This window comes from Rutidosis leptorrhynchoides, chromosome 4 (assembly GCF_046630445.1).
Source record: "Rutidosis leptorrhynchoides isolate AG116_Rl617_1_P2 chromosome 4, CSIRO_AGI_Rlap_v1, whole genome shotgun sequence".
NCBI classification, from domain to species: Eukaryota; Viridiplantae; Streptophyta; class Magnoliopsida; order Asterales; family Asteraceae; genus Rutidosis; species Rutidosis leptorrhynchoides.
This window is the reverse complement of record NC_092336.1, coordinates 9,620,494-9,638,570: the sequence shown is the minus strand read 5'-3', so window position 1 is coordinate 9,638,570 and position 18,077 is coordinate 9,620,494. Positions and strand designations below refer to the sequence as shown.

The window sequence follows — 18,077 nt, the reverse complement described above, 5'->3', positions numbered from 1 at the left end:
TTTTAAAAAATAAAAAATACGCCGAGTTAACAATTTTTCACCTATATTAGATGATATCTTCATCAGATAGAAACAAATCTGGATCATCATCGATCCTCCGACACAATTTTCAACGATCAATTTCACCTTCCGGCAACCCTTACGTCCGATTCTCAACCGATCAAAACCGTCATGTGTCTCCAAACCGCTCCGTTGCCACGTCATCAACTATAAACTTGAATAGTAACAAAAACAACAATACTGATAAGAAGTGGAGTTACGGGTCGAAGAAAACGTGTTTATGTTCGCCTACAACGCATCCTGGATCGTTTAGATGTAGTTTACATAAAAATTTAAATTCAAATACGAAGAATTTGAAAGGAAACCGTGAGAATGGTGACGTGTCATATCGATCGCATAAATTGTATGCTAGAAGATCTGCGATGGTGAATTCGCTTGTACGGATTGGGACTGTTGAAGGTGAGCTTATGAAACGTGCATTAGCGGCTTTAATTCGACCATCATCGCATCAACAGAGACGACGGAACGATTTTCAGCCGAAACCAAGCCGGCTTTCGATTATGTCTAAGGCTGATTGTTAGTTATGTTACAGATAGTTGGTTGTACAGTTGGAAGTTAGAAACAATTTTGTAATCTTCTTTTTTTTTTTATTCAATAGAAATAGAAATAGAAATAGTGGTGTTTTAGTTTGTGGTTGAAAGTTGCAACATTTGTTGATCTCAGTTTTATTGATAGACACGTGGCAACTGGCATCTGACCTTGTCAGTTGTCACCCACCATCCATTATTTTAGCCAATAACTTTTAGACACACTTGCTCCTCACTTTTAACACCTTTGATTGCTTTTCTACTAAGTTTATCTTTCTCAATGAAAATTGTGATTTAATCAAATTATTTCAATTATATTGACAGTAACAAAATATCTTAATAGTGAGATTTGAACATAGGAGAGTCTTGTCTTCTCAAAACTGTGAGTTACATATATGTATACTAATACACATATATGTATACTAATACTAATGTTTAACGATACCTTACGCAAGTGTTTGGTTTAATGGTTTTCCATAAAAATCGAATCATGTATACAACACGATGTAGGTTCAAACCCTTTTTGATATATCTCTCTTATTTTTTACGATAATTTATAATTTATTAATAACTATGGTTATGATTATGTTCAAAATTGCCTCAAGAATTATGTTCATTTATTTGCAGGAACATGTTTAATATGTGGAAATATTTTAGTTAAAGTCCAATTATTTGTATGGGTTGTAATCCTTTGTATCTATTAAATTTCTTGAAATTCAAGGAACCAATGAGAGCGCGACATGTGGCGCGAAAATCACATGTAATTGTAAACTCAATATGTGATTATGTATGTCAAATTCAATCACATGTGATTGTACAATTCAATCACATGTGATTGTGTAAGTAAATCACATGTGACTTAAAAAAAAAATTAAAAACAAAAGAAATTTCGAAAAAAAATAATTTTTTTTTTTCAATCACATGTGATTTTCGTGTCACATGTCGCGCTCTCATTGGTCTCTTAGATCTCAACTTAATTTATGAATTCAAATAAATATTCCTCTTATTTGTATAGTGGAAACATTTTTTTTAAGACAAAGGTATCGTATCCTACAAAAGGGATGTGATATACACCTTATTTTTTAATTATACACCATCTTGATGAATTTTAGAGTATTTTACAATAAAATACTTTAAAGTAAATTAGTAATGTACTATTGAGAAAATGTTTCATGTACATTTTACATAACGTGTTCATATAAATTTTATCAAATATTATATAACACAAATAAATATGTTTACGGTAAAGTTAAGATAGAAAGATTTTGAAAGTCAAATGTAGAGGGTCCCGTTTTACATGTCAATACCAAATCGTTTTTCATAATTCACGAGGGTTCAAAAATCAGAGATGGTTCACTCATCTATACATGTAACCACAGGTTAGTTTACAGCCATATGCATCCACTCTTCAGTTCAGTTCAAACATTACTTCTGTCAACATAACCCTATCAATCTATCTATCTATAGTTAATATTAAATCTCTAATCTTATGATGTCATAAAAAATAATTATTCTCTATAAAAATAAATCAAAAGAAAAAAGAGAAAATTAGAAGACATCTAGATAATGTCATAAATACTAATTAAAATAAATTAATAAAAAAAGAGTAATTATTTATTTATCTTCTACTTTTAGTAAATTATTTTTTCCTTTTCATAATAACAACTAAATAATTATTCCGTATTATCTTTTCCTTCATATAATAATTGTAAGTTTGATTTTTTTTTTTTAAATAAAAAAATGTATTTTATTACTAATAATTATTACTAAAATCATAAATACTCAATTTTATAACAAAATAGTTAATATTAAATCTCTAATCTTATGATGTCATAAAAAAGCAATTATCATTTATAAAAATAAATCAAAAGAAAAAAGAAAAAATTAGAAGAATTATTTAGTAAATTATTTATACAAAATACACGTCTCAATAAAATATTGTAATATAAACTTCTATAGCAAAGAAAATAGCAATTGTGGTTCCACAGGTCAATATGTTTATGTTCATTTATTCAGACCAGACAAGTTAAGTATATCAATATGTTTATAAAAACAATGACAAGTTTCTTAGTCGGAATCTGTGATTTCACGGGTCATTAAACTAAATAATTTTAACATTTACGTTCACTTAATACCTAAAACAGATCATTAAACTATTTTATTAAAATAAACCCGTGATTTCACGGGTCATTTCACTACTTCATTAAAACATTTAACTAGCATGATCTTCTTATATAACTTACAGTATAAAATAAACAATACATAGCTCATAACTTGCAATTAACTTAACTAGGTGAAAAGTTCGATTGAAAACAAAATCAAATCCATACTACACTAAACCTCAATAGGATGGTTTAACGATCAATGATGTCGATTTGTGCCACCAAATGAATAAAAAAAGTGAAAAAAAATGGAGAGAACAAATTAATGATATAACTACATTATACAAACTATGATCATTGATGGTTTAACGATCAATGATACTACACTAAACCTCAATCGGATGGTTTAACGATAAATGGTGTCGATTTGTGCCCCCAAATGAATTTAAAAAAAAAAAAAAAAAAAAAAAGTGAAAAAAATGGAGAGAACAAATTTATGATATAACTACATTATACAAACTATGATCCTGCATCAAACTGGAAATGTTCACATTTTATTTTCAATTGTACATAAGTATAGTTAATCGTTACAATAACAAAACTTAATGATATGAAAAAGTTAACAAATCGTACATGATGTAACAATATTTTGTATGGAATTCGACGCTATCTGCTACAAGGTCATCCCACCACATAACAAAGGGAAACTTTTTGTGTAGCCGAAACTGGGATGACCCATCCAAATCGACCATAACAAACGGGTCAAATCAATCACTGAGATTTACTTTGCATACTATAAATGTTGCCAACAACACCGACAACGCTAACCATGATTGCTAAACATAACATCAACCAAGCCAAGAATCGCTCTTGGTTACTCAAACCGGGACCCTGACTACTTAATCGAAGAGCAATAAGAGCCGGAAACGTAAACCCTAATGACACAGCCGTAGTTGCACCCGTAAACTTAAAAGCAGTCCAGATACTCGGAATCATTGTGGACCCCACGTACACAAGTGCTAACAGCACAAATGTTAACCCTAAACACCTTTTTCTACTCTCGGATAATGGTCCCGATCCATGAAATGCCAACTCATCGACCGTTTGCCTTAATGAAAAATGGATAACGGGAAAAACTAGAACCAAGTGGAACACGTATCCAACACGCACAATATAAGTTAACGCGGTACTGAACCGAATCCCTAGGGGTTTATCGAAGTTAGTTAGAATATCAGATTCGGTATCTTGACCGAATAAAAGGTAGCCTGCAATGGCAGTCGAAGCGTATATCATAACACAAAGAACAGTCGTAAGACGGCCCACTTTGTTCATTTTCTGAGGCGAACGGTCTTCAAGCTCATTGTAAATAGGTTGAACATTGAAGTGACAAACATACGCGTTCGACATTATTGGAATCACTACTAATAAATCAAGAATCGCTTCTTTTGAACCAAAATCTGGGGTCAATCTAGGCGGTTCAATTTTACCTTCTACGAGTTTAATAAACGCTACAATAAATGCAACAAACACAAACACGACTGCAAGTGCAACCGAAGCAGCAGAAGTAGTACTCAAAGAATCAATCTTATCCAACACACATAATGGAGCAAGACAAACAATAACCACAATCAAGATCACTAATTTTCGATGATCCCAAAACCCGTTACCTAACCATTGATCAAAAACACCAATATGTCTAAGAGAACCCGACATAACATCACCGATTATGATCAAATAAACTACTAAAACACCTGCATTGTTGACTATAATACAAATTTCAGACAAAATTCTTGCTGGTTTCCCTAATGCTTCTTGAACAACTTCACCATAAGAATTAGACTTACATTGAACAGAAAATCTAATAAGGAATTCAACACTAATTTCTGATAATATACCCATCAAAAATATTAAAATAATTCCAACAATTAGCCCTAAAACTTTCATAGTAGCAGGAAGTGCCATAATTCCAGCCCCAATAACAGATGTAGCTAAATTAAAAACAGCCCCATAAATCCCAGAACCAGATGCATCTTTTGAAACCATAACAAGTGGCAAATTGTCAAATTCGGAGTCAAAGTCATCATCTTGATCATCAAGATGGCCTAATTTAGGGTTTTGAGATCTATACCCATTTTCATCTTGTAATTGCAATTCAACAAAAGAATCTTTGGGAATTTGTTCATAGTTATTTCCCATTATGGGTTCAAATGGGTATAAATCTTTAATTAACTAACAAACACCAAAATTTAAGAAAAAGCAATCAACTTCAAGATTTAAAAAAAAAATAAAAAAGGGATAAATTGGGTACTTACAAGATTGACGAAATTGGGGGAAGTTGGATTATAATTTGATCATTATTAAGATTGAATCGAAATCTCAGGGGCTTGGGTTGATGACCAATGAATTGAGGAGTGAGAAAATCAATGGAATTTTCGATGAAGGAATGAAAAGAAACAAAGTGTTTACTTTGCATATACAGAATCATTTGACCTTTTTTAAAAAAATAAAAAATTGAATTGATCTGTACGTTGCTATATGGGCTATGAAATTTGTTTGGCCCAACTTACACCAGGGTTTCTAATTACGGGTTCATTATGAAGATTTTTGCCACAATTATTGTAATTTTTGCTCTAAATAGTTCGATTCTAAGAAATGTAGGGTATTATTGAACTTATTGACATGTTAATTATGATTATGATTATGATTATAAATTATAATTATGAAGTTCTCTCACTTTTTTTAGCTAAAAAAAGCATGAAAATATCTTTTCTTAAATTTAATGTTTATATTTTCTTTGAATCTAGATGATTGAAGATGTTGGATCTCTTTTCTTAGGTTGACCATGGTTGTTTCTTAGTGTCTAGTTTCTGGATTTATTCGTGGTCGTTTCTTTTAATGATTTGAAATTTTGTTGTGCACGTTTGGATTGAGTTGGTTGATGAGTAGAATTTAGTTTTTAGCTTAAACTTAAACTTGGCTCACGAGCTACATAAATTCTTAACTCTTTCTTTTTCAATAAATAAAAGGGGTAAAATATATGCCTTATACGATTTTCACTTGTTTTCTTTCTTCACATTCACATTACATTCAGGCTTTTAGTGCAATGCTATATAGAGCTTTTTCAAGATGGTTGTCGAACATACTATTTCACTCGTAGGTGAACGATTAGCATTTAACCACCCTCATTGTATCTCCTTCGTTATTCTGGAGTTAGCTTATTGGAAAAGGTTAAAGCCTAACTTGTTTATATTCCTTATTATTTTACTTAAGTAAACTCGTTGCCTGACCACATAGCAACAAGAAAACCTAATATATAAAATTCTAATTTGTTTAACAACAATTTAATATATTTGCATATTTTTTTTACTTTATAAACTAAGTATGAATGAATATAATATATTATTATTTATGCGGAGTAATATCTAAACTAAAAGAATCATTTATATGATAGATATCTCGTGGTTGACTTAAGATGATCTAGTGATTGACGTTTTGATATATTTACAAAAAATGAAGTTCTAAATTCATTAACATTACATTTTTTGGTGACCAAGGAAACCGTCAAAGATGGTCACGAATAGCTTGAATATATTGCATACATCTAAGTAAAAATATTCACGCTCTTCGTGTATATTTTTAGGATAATATTTTTTAAAAAGTGAAAATATCATGGTTAAGATACTTCTACAAATATAGAATGGTTCAGATGGCTCCCGAAAAAATGAACATCTTTATGTGAAGATTCAAAATTAAAGAGGCTTCTTGTCGTTAAAAATAAAATAAAAAGAGTTTCACAAATAAACATTTAGTTTAGTTGGTCAAAATTTGAAGGTTGTTTTATCAATTGTTTTGGAATTCTTAAATGTTAAATTCTTTGCAATTTTTTCTATAGTTTTTTTTTTTTTTTAGTGTAGTCTTTAATATATATTGCCATTTGAAAAGAAAAAGAAAAAAAAGAGACTTTCACAAATAAACAGTTTTATTATACTTATATTCATTAAGAGAAGATGCTAAAGTTTTTGTAGTTTTTTGGGATTATAGATCGGGAGGCCACAAAAGTTTATTATTTTGTGTTTGTAGGTCACCCATATTTGAAAATGATTTTGTAGGCCACCCAAGTTTAACTATTCGTGTTTGTTGGCCACCCATATTTAAAAATGATTCGTATGCCATCCAAATTCGTATATTGTTACATATATATCAAATCCGACTAAAACTTTTTGTATAATATTATAAAAAACGCAAATACTCGTGTATTTGGTATGAACTAATTAATCTTTATATAAATAATGTTAATTAAGAAAAACTTGGTTCTTTGTGTTATTTTATACATTTTCTAATGCGATTTTAGCCAGATTTGGTACCGATGGAAGAACACACGAACTTGGATTACTTACAAAATCATTTTTGAATATATGTGACATGTAAACACGAAAAGATAAATTTTGGTGGCCTAAAAAATCATTTCTAAATATGGGTAGCCTAAAAACACAAAACAATAAATTTAGGAAGCCTCCCGATACATATTCCCTAATTATTTCTGTAGCTTTTTTGATAGTTTAGTTTTTAATGTCGATATCGTCGTTAAAAAAAATCTTTGATATGTTGCCATTTGAAAAAAGAGAGCTTCACAAATAAACATTTTTAGGTCAATCGTTGAAAACTTGTGCATTTCACCATTTTTAAGTCAATTTTGACCATTTGACCAACATTTTGATTTTGGACCAACGTAAAGACTGTGCTCCTTCTGCCCAACAATAAACCCTAACACCTGAAACTTCGAATTTCATTTACGCCGCCATGGAGACGGAGAGACTGTGCATCTCCGGTGTAGGTGTTCCGGTGGTGGAAGATGCCTTCAGTTTGATGCTTCAGACGGTTTTTATTGCTGAAAAATCCATTTGTTGGCTTCTGTTTCAGGTACATATCTATATCCGTATATATACTCGCATACGTACATAACTATATGCTACATTGTAATTATCATGCTTACATTCCACACGATCTATGTAATTTTAATATCTGAGTTTAGGGCTGTTTCTAATTTTCTGTCATTAAGTTTTTAGGTATTTTAACTGATACGTTATTATTTAAACATTAAATTATGTTTAAATATCAATTACATGTGGCACTTTTCAGAACTGATTTGCTTAGGGTTTGTAGCTTATAGCATATGCATCCTAAGGTTATATTAGTATTTGTTGAGTTTGAAACTTGATCTGCTAGAGAGTACCATATTATATATCAAGAGTGGTATTGTGTGTTGCCATTATGTTTTATTTGATAATTATGATCTATGATCTATTGTTTTCAGATTGGATCGGTACGTCATAACGATGCTGATGATTTGTCTAACTTGATTGAAGCTGAAAAGAGGTTTGATCCGATTGTTTATAAGTAATTATATTGATTAGTTACCTGTGAATGGGGTTGATATGGGTCCTGAACCGGGTCAAATGGGTGAAATAAACATATTAGTTGGTTAGTTGATGGTTGTATGAGGGTTGTACAAAGTCTCTTCAAAATTTAGAAATATTGTTGTAATAAGTAATTTTCTAATGATAATAAACAAATTATTATTTTTATTTGATTTATAAAAGAAGATAAAAGGAAGTGATGAAGACATGATGATTCACATTTGGCCTGTATGAGGGTCTTCCTAAGCTAACGTGGTCTTCTTTTGACCCGCACAAAAATTTGACCTGTTTTAACCCCAAAATTTGTACGATTGTCTTAGAACACGATTCACAATTTCACATTTGTGTAGGTTTCCTTTTAGTGACCTTAACAGAGTATCAAAAACAGATGAAGAATGCAAGGATAATAATGAAACAAAGGGCGATAGTGTTGAAGATGCTGATAATGTTGGTGATGAGGACAGTGATGATGACAATGATGATGATGATGAAGATTCATCTGGAGAAGACGATGAAGATGATGATGATGAAGGGGATGTTGACAGTGATTCTGATGATGATAATGGGGAAAGTGACGACGATGATGACGATGAAGATGATGACGACGATGATGATGACGAAGATGACGATGATGATGATGACGACGACGAAGATGAAGATAACCAACCGCCCTTTAAGAAGACAAAATAGGGAACATATATATTCCTGCAGTTTGTTAATTTGTTCCAGTAGCATACATATTTAGATCATGAGTGTGTGGGCATTAGACCTGGGAACTACATTCATTTTGCTTTCATTATATTGGTTTTACTCAAGCAGCAGCAACTCAAATAATTAGCTATATGTTAATGATTGCTCAATACATTTGGTGTAACGGTATTGAGAGAACGTAAATTTGAGCTGACGTTAACAGCCATTACAAGTGCATGTAAAATCAATTTGGTGCTGAATTTTGGCACTTAGCGTCACAAATCATTGTGCCAAACATACAGGCTAAACTGGACTAGTTGGTTAACGAATCAAAATGGGTAATATTTATAGCTGCGTGTCAAAATGGGTTTGATCGGGCTGATCAACGGACACTTTTGCCAATTAGCTACACATTTATCTCTTAACTTTTCACTCATTTAAATCTTTAAGAAGCATGTTATAAACAAAGTTGACATGTTTACTCATGACGGATTTGAATTGTCACCTTTGTTCAAATATCTAGGATCTGCCAAGCTGACACTAATCACTCATACCCCGCCTATGTAATTGATCAAGCCATAACATTGTTAACATCTAACAAACAATTTATAAATGACTAAACTAGTTTTGTGTTTAGAGAGAGTAATCAATACCAAGGATATTTCGTCTCCCCAAGTCGCGACTTTATATTATGAATTGTGACCAGATTATGATCGGAACATGCAAGCTGCTCCTTGCCTCTTGTGAGTAACAGAGGCAAATTTATGATAAATTTTAAAACGTTACAAACCTTTCAGACCATTCCCAATGGGTTCCGCTCTCAGCCTTGCCATAGTCATGTCCTCGGCTTGCCCTCAACCGCCCTCACTTGGTCTGCGCTGGACGTTTTCTTGGAAGTTAGAATAGCATAATAAGAACGAGGTAAAAGTAATATATACTTGTACTTAGAGCTTTAAGACATGTAAATTAAGTTGTTTAATTAGTTTAGAGAGGTGATAAAATATGTCATGGTTAAGTACTTAGTAGTGTTGTGTGATGGCTATCTGACGGGAAGAAATGAGAAGAAAATGGAGAGAGAAAACTGATGTAACGCTGATGTGACGGTCTGTCTTGGGTGGAGAGAAATGACGTCATAAGTGACTAAGTGAGACCGGGCAAAAGTATAATTTAGTTTTCCTTAAATTTAAAAAACATACAACTCTAGATATAACTTTCTATAAGTGAAGGACTATATGGTTATTTTCAATGTGTATCTTTTAAATTTATGTCGGTTTAAGTTCAATTTAGGACCCTATTTAAAACCTTCTAAATACGATTGAATTAACGAGTTCTGATATACAAAAGTGTCGTGTCTGGCTAATTTCTGCTGCAAGCTTTAGTTCGTATCTCAAATCGCAAACAATGGTATGTTAAATTTCACTTGCGCTATTAATTAGGTTAAACGTAATTTACACATATTGGGTTGCGTATGCAGTCTTTATCGATTAGGTTTTTTTTTCCGACCTATTAACTAAGATTTCTTTTAATCTGATTTTATGATTATACCGTTTAGATTGAAGATTTTAGGTTTTGTGTTCGATCAGATGGTTTTAACTGTTTGACGTAATGCCTGAATGAGCAGTTACTGTATTTATTTTGATGCTTTTGAACCTTACACGTTGAATTTGAATACTGTTCTAACTTGTTTAGAGTTTCATTCAGGATATGGAGATTGATGATGATTATGAGAAATATATACCCGTTGCCAAACGGAGGGAAATGGAGGCACATAAGATACTTCAACGTAAACGGCAAGCTTCTATGTTTGAAGATGAAACAGATAAGACAAAACAAGTATAACTAAAACTTAGTTTGCTTGTAAAAGCAACACAACTTAAACGCGATCAACCTGAAGTCACGCCTACTGAACAAGCCGTTCAACAAGAAAAAGAAATGATGGAAAATTTATCAGACAGAAAAGCCCTAATGTCAGTTAGTGAACTTGCGAAAGGGATCACATATTCTGAGCCTTTACCGTGTAGCGACCCGACAAAATCGTCATTGACGGCGCCGTCTACTTAGGTCCCGTTGCGTAGTCATAAGTCTTTAAAACAACGTTTGACCAAAATATGTCGCATTCATTTCAAATGTAAGGATGTTTCAAGGTTTACCAAAGTAGTTCAACGACTAGTTACGTTACAACGTTTAAAGTACAATTGAAACCTATGCGACACAATTTAAAAGTAAGTCAAAAGACGCTCCAAATATGCATGTATACTCGACATCCAAGCAAGTATCAAAAATAGAGTGTGGAAGCATGTATCACTTAGTGTTCAAGGACCTGAGAAAACATATAGAAAACTGTCAACGAAAAACGTTGGTGAAATCATAGGTTTAGTAAGTGAGTATGTAAGTTGAACCACAAGATTTATAACGTTGAAATAATAGTAAACCATTCTAAAATTTGTTATCACGAACGCCCAATTATCAAGGCTTAACTAACGTTACCTCATACACATAGTGTTAGAACCTACACTTATTCTCGAAAATATATTTCATTCGCATAACGGTAGCGAACCGTCCGAATGGGGGTTTGTCAAACCCATATGGCCATACAACATAAGTTCTCGCTTACACCCGGCAAGTGTAACTAATGATAATCGAATTAAGGCATTTTTTTTTCTAACTCGTACGTAGAATGTTTGTTTTCGTACTTGTGTTCACTTTGTAAAACGAAACGTGTATGTTTTCTCATCCCAAATGTAAGTATAAAAGAGTAAAAGTGGGACTATGATCTCACCTTGAGTACACGAATGTAAATGTACTTCACAAAGTAAACGTGTGCAAGAAAGAATGCTAGTCTCGACCTAAACAATAGGTTGTATCAATATCGGTAAGCATGAAGTCGGTCAAAGTGTTCAATTAGTCCTATGGCTCGTTACGACTCGATTATATATAGCATGTGAATCACGTTGTCAAGCTTCATGCAAGATACAAATATAAAAGCATGTTAGAACGATTGCATAAGTATTCGGTTAAGTTTGAATAAAAGTCAACTTTGGTCAAGTCAAAGTCAACGAAAATGTCAACACGTTCGGGTCGGGTCTCGGACAATTTTTCTGAGTTTTATAATCATATATGTGCATGTTAGAACAAGTTACATATTAATCGGAGGTGCGTAGCATAGTTGGAATTAAACGAATAATGACCAAGTTGGACAGTCCCTGGCAGTTCATTTGGACGGCGTCCAAAAGTTCTGGACGGCGTCCAATGATTTGGACGGCATCCAAATTGGTATACAGATCCTGCTTGCTGAAATTTCACAAGTGCACGAATCAAACTTCACCCAAACACCTTTTATGATCCGAAAACATTCAAAACACATACCATACATTGTTGGAAAGGTATTTTAACAAGGAATGCAACTAACCACACATCATCAATCAATTCTAGCATTTACAATAATTAAAACCACATTAAATGTTCATCATTAATGACATTCAAGTTCATAAATGCAATCAATGATTCGGAAACTTAACACACACATATAATACGCCGTTTCGTAGGTAATTACGCATACAATACAACTAGATACTTACCAATAACATTTCATAGCATTCATGTGATGACCCGGAAATTCTTGACCAAATTTAAACTTTATCTTTAAATGATTTAATGTTTTTGACACGATAAGCAAAGTCTGTAATGTTGAGTCTCAAAGTTTTGGAACTATATTTATGTAATCAATTATTCTTTGACTGTTCTCGAAGATTCACGAACAATATATATATAACTTAATGTGCATATATATATATATATATATATATATATATATATATATATATATATATATATATATATATATATATATATATATATATGATTTCAAGTTATTTAGTAAACGATATTAACATTCGATTATTGATTCGATTAATATTTAGATAAGTTAACTAAAACGTTTAAGATAAACCAGTAAAACACTATTTTGCTACAGTATTTTCGAATTGCTACAGTACCCGAAAAGCTACAGTATTTTCGAAAATCACTATTTGCTACAGTAAAAAACTTTGCTACAGTAACTTTGCTACAGTAAAACACTATTTCAAAATGAAAATGTATATATTATATATATTAACAAATAGCGAGACGATGATTTATAGAAGTAAATGACCAAAACACTCAAAAGTTTAAGATATACTTTGAGTGGTATAGTTTATTGATAACTTAAGGCTATATTTTGACAAAGGTACGTGACACGAAACATAAAATGCAAGTTTTCTAAATGTACGAAAGAACGTTCGAAAAATCGGAACCGGGACATAAGTCGAGTGATGACGTACGACTTATCAGAACTAAAATTACAAATCAACTATGCACGTGAATTTAATATAATATATAATTAATTATATAAATTATATATATTATATATATTATATATATTATATATTAATATGTCGACAAGCTAAATGTTAAACAAGATGTGAGCTGAAAAATGTTCCCATGCGATCGCATGGGAAATGGTCATGGAGACCATGCGATCGCATGGCAGTAGAATTCAGGCCACAAGTATAAAAGCTCGACTTCTGATTCAGTTTGCACACATCTTTCTATCTCTCTCGTATTATATATTATTATTATTATTATTATTATTATTATTATTATTATTATTATTATTATTATTATTATTATTATTATTATTATTATTATTATTATTATTATTATTATTATTAATAAGATTAATATTATTATTATTAATCTTATTATTATTAGTATTATTAATTAGTATTATACATAAAATACTACGACGAGGTCATGAGCGTGTCACTTTCAAAATGGGTTTCGAGCGGGATAGAGCTAAGGAAATTATGGGTTATAATTATGGAGGTTATGGGTAATATTCGAAAGTCAAACCTAGTGTTTATCATCTCCGTTACGTCTACATACTTTCCTACAATATTGAATCTCAATATTGATACGTAAGCACTCATATTTTATCTTTTATATATTAATTGTGTATCCATGTCTAGTGCTCAAGTATATATATTTATACATGCTTGTATGCAAAATTTCATCGTTAAACAGTTATGATGAATCACAAAGTAAATACATATATTACTGATAAAATGTATATGATATGCATGTTTTTGGAAAGCTGGCAAAAAATCAATAACTTTTCATTTATATATCGAATAGTTTCGATGAATGGATTAAAAGATATGATCAACTGAATTATGATTGACGTTAATTGAAATTGCTTTTGAATCTGCAATTAAGATTTAAACAACTTGTTTACAAGATTGATAAAATGGATTTTTAAATATTACCAGCCGAGTAAATGAAATCTTATATAAGGTACGTCTCGTTTTGTTAAACTATTGTCAAAATTGACTTTTTGAAACAACTTTGGATAACTTTTGTATGTCGATCTCGAGCATTAGGATTGTGATACACTATGACCTGACCTAGCTTAATAGACATTTATTGACCAACATATGTTCTCTAGGTTGAGATCTACGGTTATTTGGTAATCCGAGTTTCAGTCACATTTTGGTGAACGACTTTATATGCTGTTAAGGTGAGTTTCATTGCTCCCTTTTTAATTGCTTTTGCAATCTATATTTTTGGGCTGAGAATACATGCACTTTATTTTAAACGAAATGGATACAAGTACATAAAATCCCTTAGCTTTGGTAACTAGTAACTGCCAGTTATAAGAACTGGTGGGCGCGAGTAGTAGTATATGGATCCATAGGGCTTGATATCCCCGTCCGAGCTAGAGCACTAGCCTTTTAACGGACGTATGCTATTTGAGAAGCGTACACATTGGTTTGCTTGTATTATTAAGATGATTATACAAAGGGTACAAATTATATATACGTTAAGTTTAGTTACCAGGGTGCTCAATCTTGTAGAATATTTTGATAAACGTTTCTGGATGAAACAACTGAAATCTTGTGGTCCACCTTTACGAACAAATTATGCAAAATATTAAAACTATGAACTCACGAACCTTTGTGTTGACACTTGTTAGCATGTTTATTCTCAGGTTCCCTAGAAGTCTTCCGCTGTTTGCTTATATGTTAGACAAGCTATGTGCATGGAGTCTTACATGGCATATTTTTCAAGGAAACGTTTCATTCACCAAATCATCACCATGTATCTTATTTTGACTGCATTGTCAACGAAAGTACTATTGTAAACTATTATTTACGGTGATTGTCTATATGTAGAAATCATCAGATGTCGAAAACCTTTGATTTAAATATTCATTTATGGTGTGCCTTTTCAAAAGAATGCAATGTTTACAAAACATATCATATAGAGGTCAAATATCTCGCAATGAAATCGATGAATGACGTATTCGTCCATATGGATTTGGAGCGATCGTCACAATTCAATGCATCAAAAGTTCATAATTAAGTCTATCAAACCCTAACCAAAATCACAAAATCAATAATCATGTTAGTTAAGTTTTCTTAATCAACCTACACATCAAAATGAAGCTAGTGATGCTAGTAACACATTTAATACACGAACTTTAACATAACAACAACATTTAATCATCCAAAACTCAAGATTAAACACACACATTTTCAAGTTCATGCTAGTTACACTAAAACAACAAGATCGAGCATACAAATCATATATTCATGTTAGACTCGAGCCATAGACACTAACTAACACTTTTATAAATCAAAAACATCAAGAACATAAAATCTAGTGTTTTTGGAAAGTTACCCAAATGAGATGAAGTTGGTATGGATTCGAAGAGGAAGATGCAAGGATTCCAAATATGTGATTTGTTTTGAAGAACGCTTGCTAGATTCAAAATGGATGATGATTCTTTGATTTAGTGTTTGAGAGAATAAAGTGAAAGTAGTAAGGAGTGAGGAGGTGAATGAGTGGAAGAGATGGTGGTTTGACCATTTGATCTAGAAACATCTTTACCCACTTGACAACATTAGTCCCTCGAGTTTAAAAGCGGGTGCGTGAATTACCTAAACGAAATATTTTAAAAATGCGTATTAACGGAAGATGTTATAATTATATAACGGACTTTTAAAATAATTAAACAGAAAGTAAACGGAAAAAGACGGGATGTTACATACCGATGGGTTGGAAACCTCCGTTACCAATAAGAAAAATGTCGCAAAAAGACTGTGACGGGATTCGGAAACAATGGCATATTATCGTTGATGGTGATGATACCCCACCCCCGATTAAAACTTTAAAGATATGAGGTTTCCAGGACCCGTTTTAAAAAAGTTGAAAGAGAAAGGAATAGTACAACCGACGCCTATACAAGTTCAAGGATTACCTGTTATTCTTTCGGGTAGAGATATGATTGGGATCGCGTTTACTGGGTCGGGTAAAACGTTGGTGTTTGTGTTACCATTGGTTATGATTGCATTACAGGAGGAGATTATAATGCCGATTGCTGCAGGGTTACCATTGGTTATGATTGCATTACAGGAGGAGATTATGATGCCGATTGCTGCAGGGGAGGGCCCGTTTAGGCTAATTGTTTGTCCGTCAGGAGAGTTAGCGAGACAAACGTATGAGGTGGTGGATGAGTTTTTAATACCGTTGAAAGAATCGGGATATCCGAAAATTAGACCATTGCTTTGTATAGGAGGGGTTGATATGAGAACACAATTGGATATAGTTAAGAAAGGTGTTCATATAGTTATTGCTACCTCAGGAAGGTTGAAGGATCTCCTTCCTAAAAAAAAAGATGAATCTCGATAATTGTAGGTAACCGATCTTATCCTTTTGATTGTTTTGTATTAAAAGTTAGTTGCAAGTAACATCTGCTGGTAAAAATGGAAAACTTGGCAGGTTTGGGTAATAGGTTGAAATGGGTAATCTTTTAGCCATAGTGAAAATAGGAAGGCTTGATTGGTCAACCCTTCTGCTAATTTCGTTCCACCCGTATTATCAATATCACAACCAATGAGGTCCGCAAGTTTCACATCCAAGTAATACTCGATCCGATAGTTTATGATATAGATAGATCTTTATGTTGCTGATAAAATAGCCTAGGATCTAATGAATAATAATTCAAATCTATTAATAGAACAGTTTAACTATACTTTTATGTGTCGTTTGTTCTTCACTGTGTAAACCTTATTAGGTCTTATGTCGCGCCGCACAGCTGTTGACAAATCTGCCTTAGCCTATGTTTAGTGCAGACTGATTATCTTTCAGAAGATATAAGATAAAATAATTCTTCTTTTGTCTAGAAATATGCTTCTCAATATTGTAGACACAAAAACAAACAGTCTGATGTCCAGTCAAAACAACTTTAAAAACAATCAGCACTTTAGTCTTGCCCTTAACCTAAAACTGTCATTTGTTTTGAGCAGTTTCAAGTTTCATAACATTATTACTTCTGTTATTATTGTTTTAGTAGTACTAACATGCGATTTTTTTCCAGGTATTTGACTTTAGATGAAGTGGACAGATTGGTTGACCTGGTATTTGAAGATGACATCAGAGAAGTATTTAACCACTTTAAAGCGCAACGGCAAACTCTTCTATTTTCTGCAACAATGCCTGCTAAGATCTAGAATTTTGCAAGAAGTGCTTTGGTCAAACCCGTGACAGTCAATATAGGTCGAGCAGGAGCAGCAAATCTTGACGTCATCCAAGAAGTTGAATACGTGAAACAAGATGTCAAACTCGTATACCTCCTCGAATGCCTACAAAAAACATCACTTCCCGTTTTAGTATTTTGTGAAAACAAAAGCGGTGTAGATGACATTCACGAATATCTTCTGTTAAAAGGCGTTGAAGCCGTCACTATCCATGGTGGTAAAGATCAAGAAGAACGGGAATACGCTATTTCATCGTTTAAAGCAAGTCAAAAAGATGTGTTAGTTGCAACTGACGTGGCGTCAAAAGGGTTTGATTTTCCCGATATCCAACACGTCATAAATTACGACATGCCTACAGAAATTGAAAACTATGTTCATAGAATTGGACGTACCGGGAGGTGCGGGAAAACGGGAATTGCGACTACGTTTATTAATAAGAATCAAAGTGAGACGACGCTTTTAGATTTGAGGCATTTGTTACAAGAAGCTAAACAGAGGATACCTCCTATTTTGGCCGAGTTGAATGACCCGATGGAAGATGTCGATGCGATTACAAATGCGAGTGGTGTGAAAGGTTGCGCGTATTGTGGTGGGCTTGGTCATCGGATTCGTGATTGTCCGAAACTCGAGCATCAGAAAAGTCAACAGATTGCAATCTCAAGGAAGGATTACTTTGGTTCTGGTGGATATAGAGGAGAAATTTGA

General features: G+C 32.6%; 3 protein-coding genes and 1 pseudogene across 3 annotated transcripts; 3 read left to right on the top strand and 1 right to left on the bottom strand.

The window, feature by feature from the left end:
• The first annotated feature begins 50 nt into the window (after nt 1-50).
• On the top strand, nt 51-581 carry LOC139840395 (uncharacterized). Its single transcript, XM_071830665.1, has one exon. The coding sequence runs from the start codon at nt 51-53 to the stop codon at nt 579-581; it is 531 nt and encodes a 176-aa protein (XP_071686766.1).
• A 2,879-nt stretch (nt 582-3,460) lies between these two features.
• Nucleotides 3,461-4,908, bottom strand: LOC139843306 (amino acid transporter AVT6E-like). Its single transcript, XM_071833380.1, has one exon. It carries the CDS (start codon nt 4,883-4,885, stop codon nt 3,461-3,463), a length of 1,425 nt encoding a protein of 474 aa, XP_071689481.1. The 5' UTR covers nt 4,886-4,908.
• Nucleotides 4,909-7,424: 2,516 nt separating this feature from the next.
• On the top strand, nt 7,425-9,000 carry LOC139844970 (uncharacterized). The gene is made up of 3 exons (XM_071835187.1): nt 7,425-7,609; nt 8,004-8,065; nt 8,457-9,000. The coding sequence occupies exons 1-3, from the start codon at nt 7,490-7,492 to the stop codon at nt 8,794-8,796; spliced, it is 522 nt and encodes a 173-aa protein (XP_071691288.1). The 5' UTR covers nt 7,425-7,489; the 3' UTR covers nt 8,797-9,000.
• Nucleotides 9,001-10,500: 1,500 nt separating this feature from the next.
• Nucleotides 10,501-18,077, top strand: LOC139845228 (DEAD-box ATP-dependent RNA helicase 35-like; annotated as a pseudogene).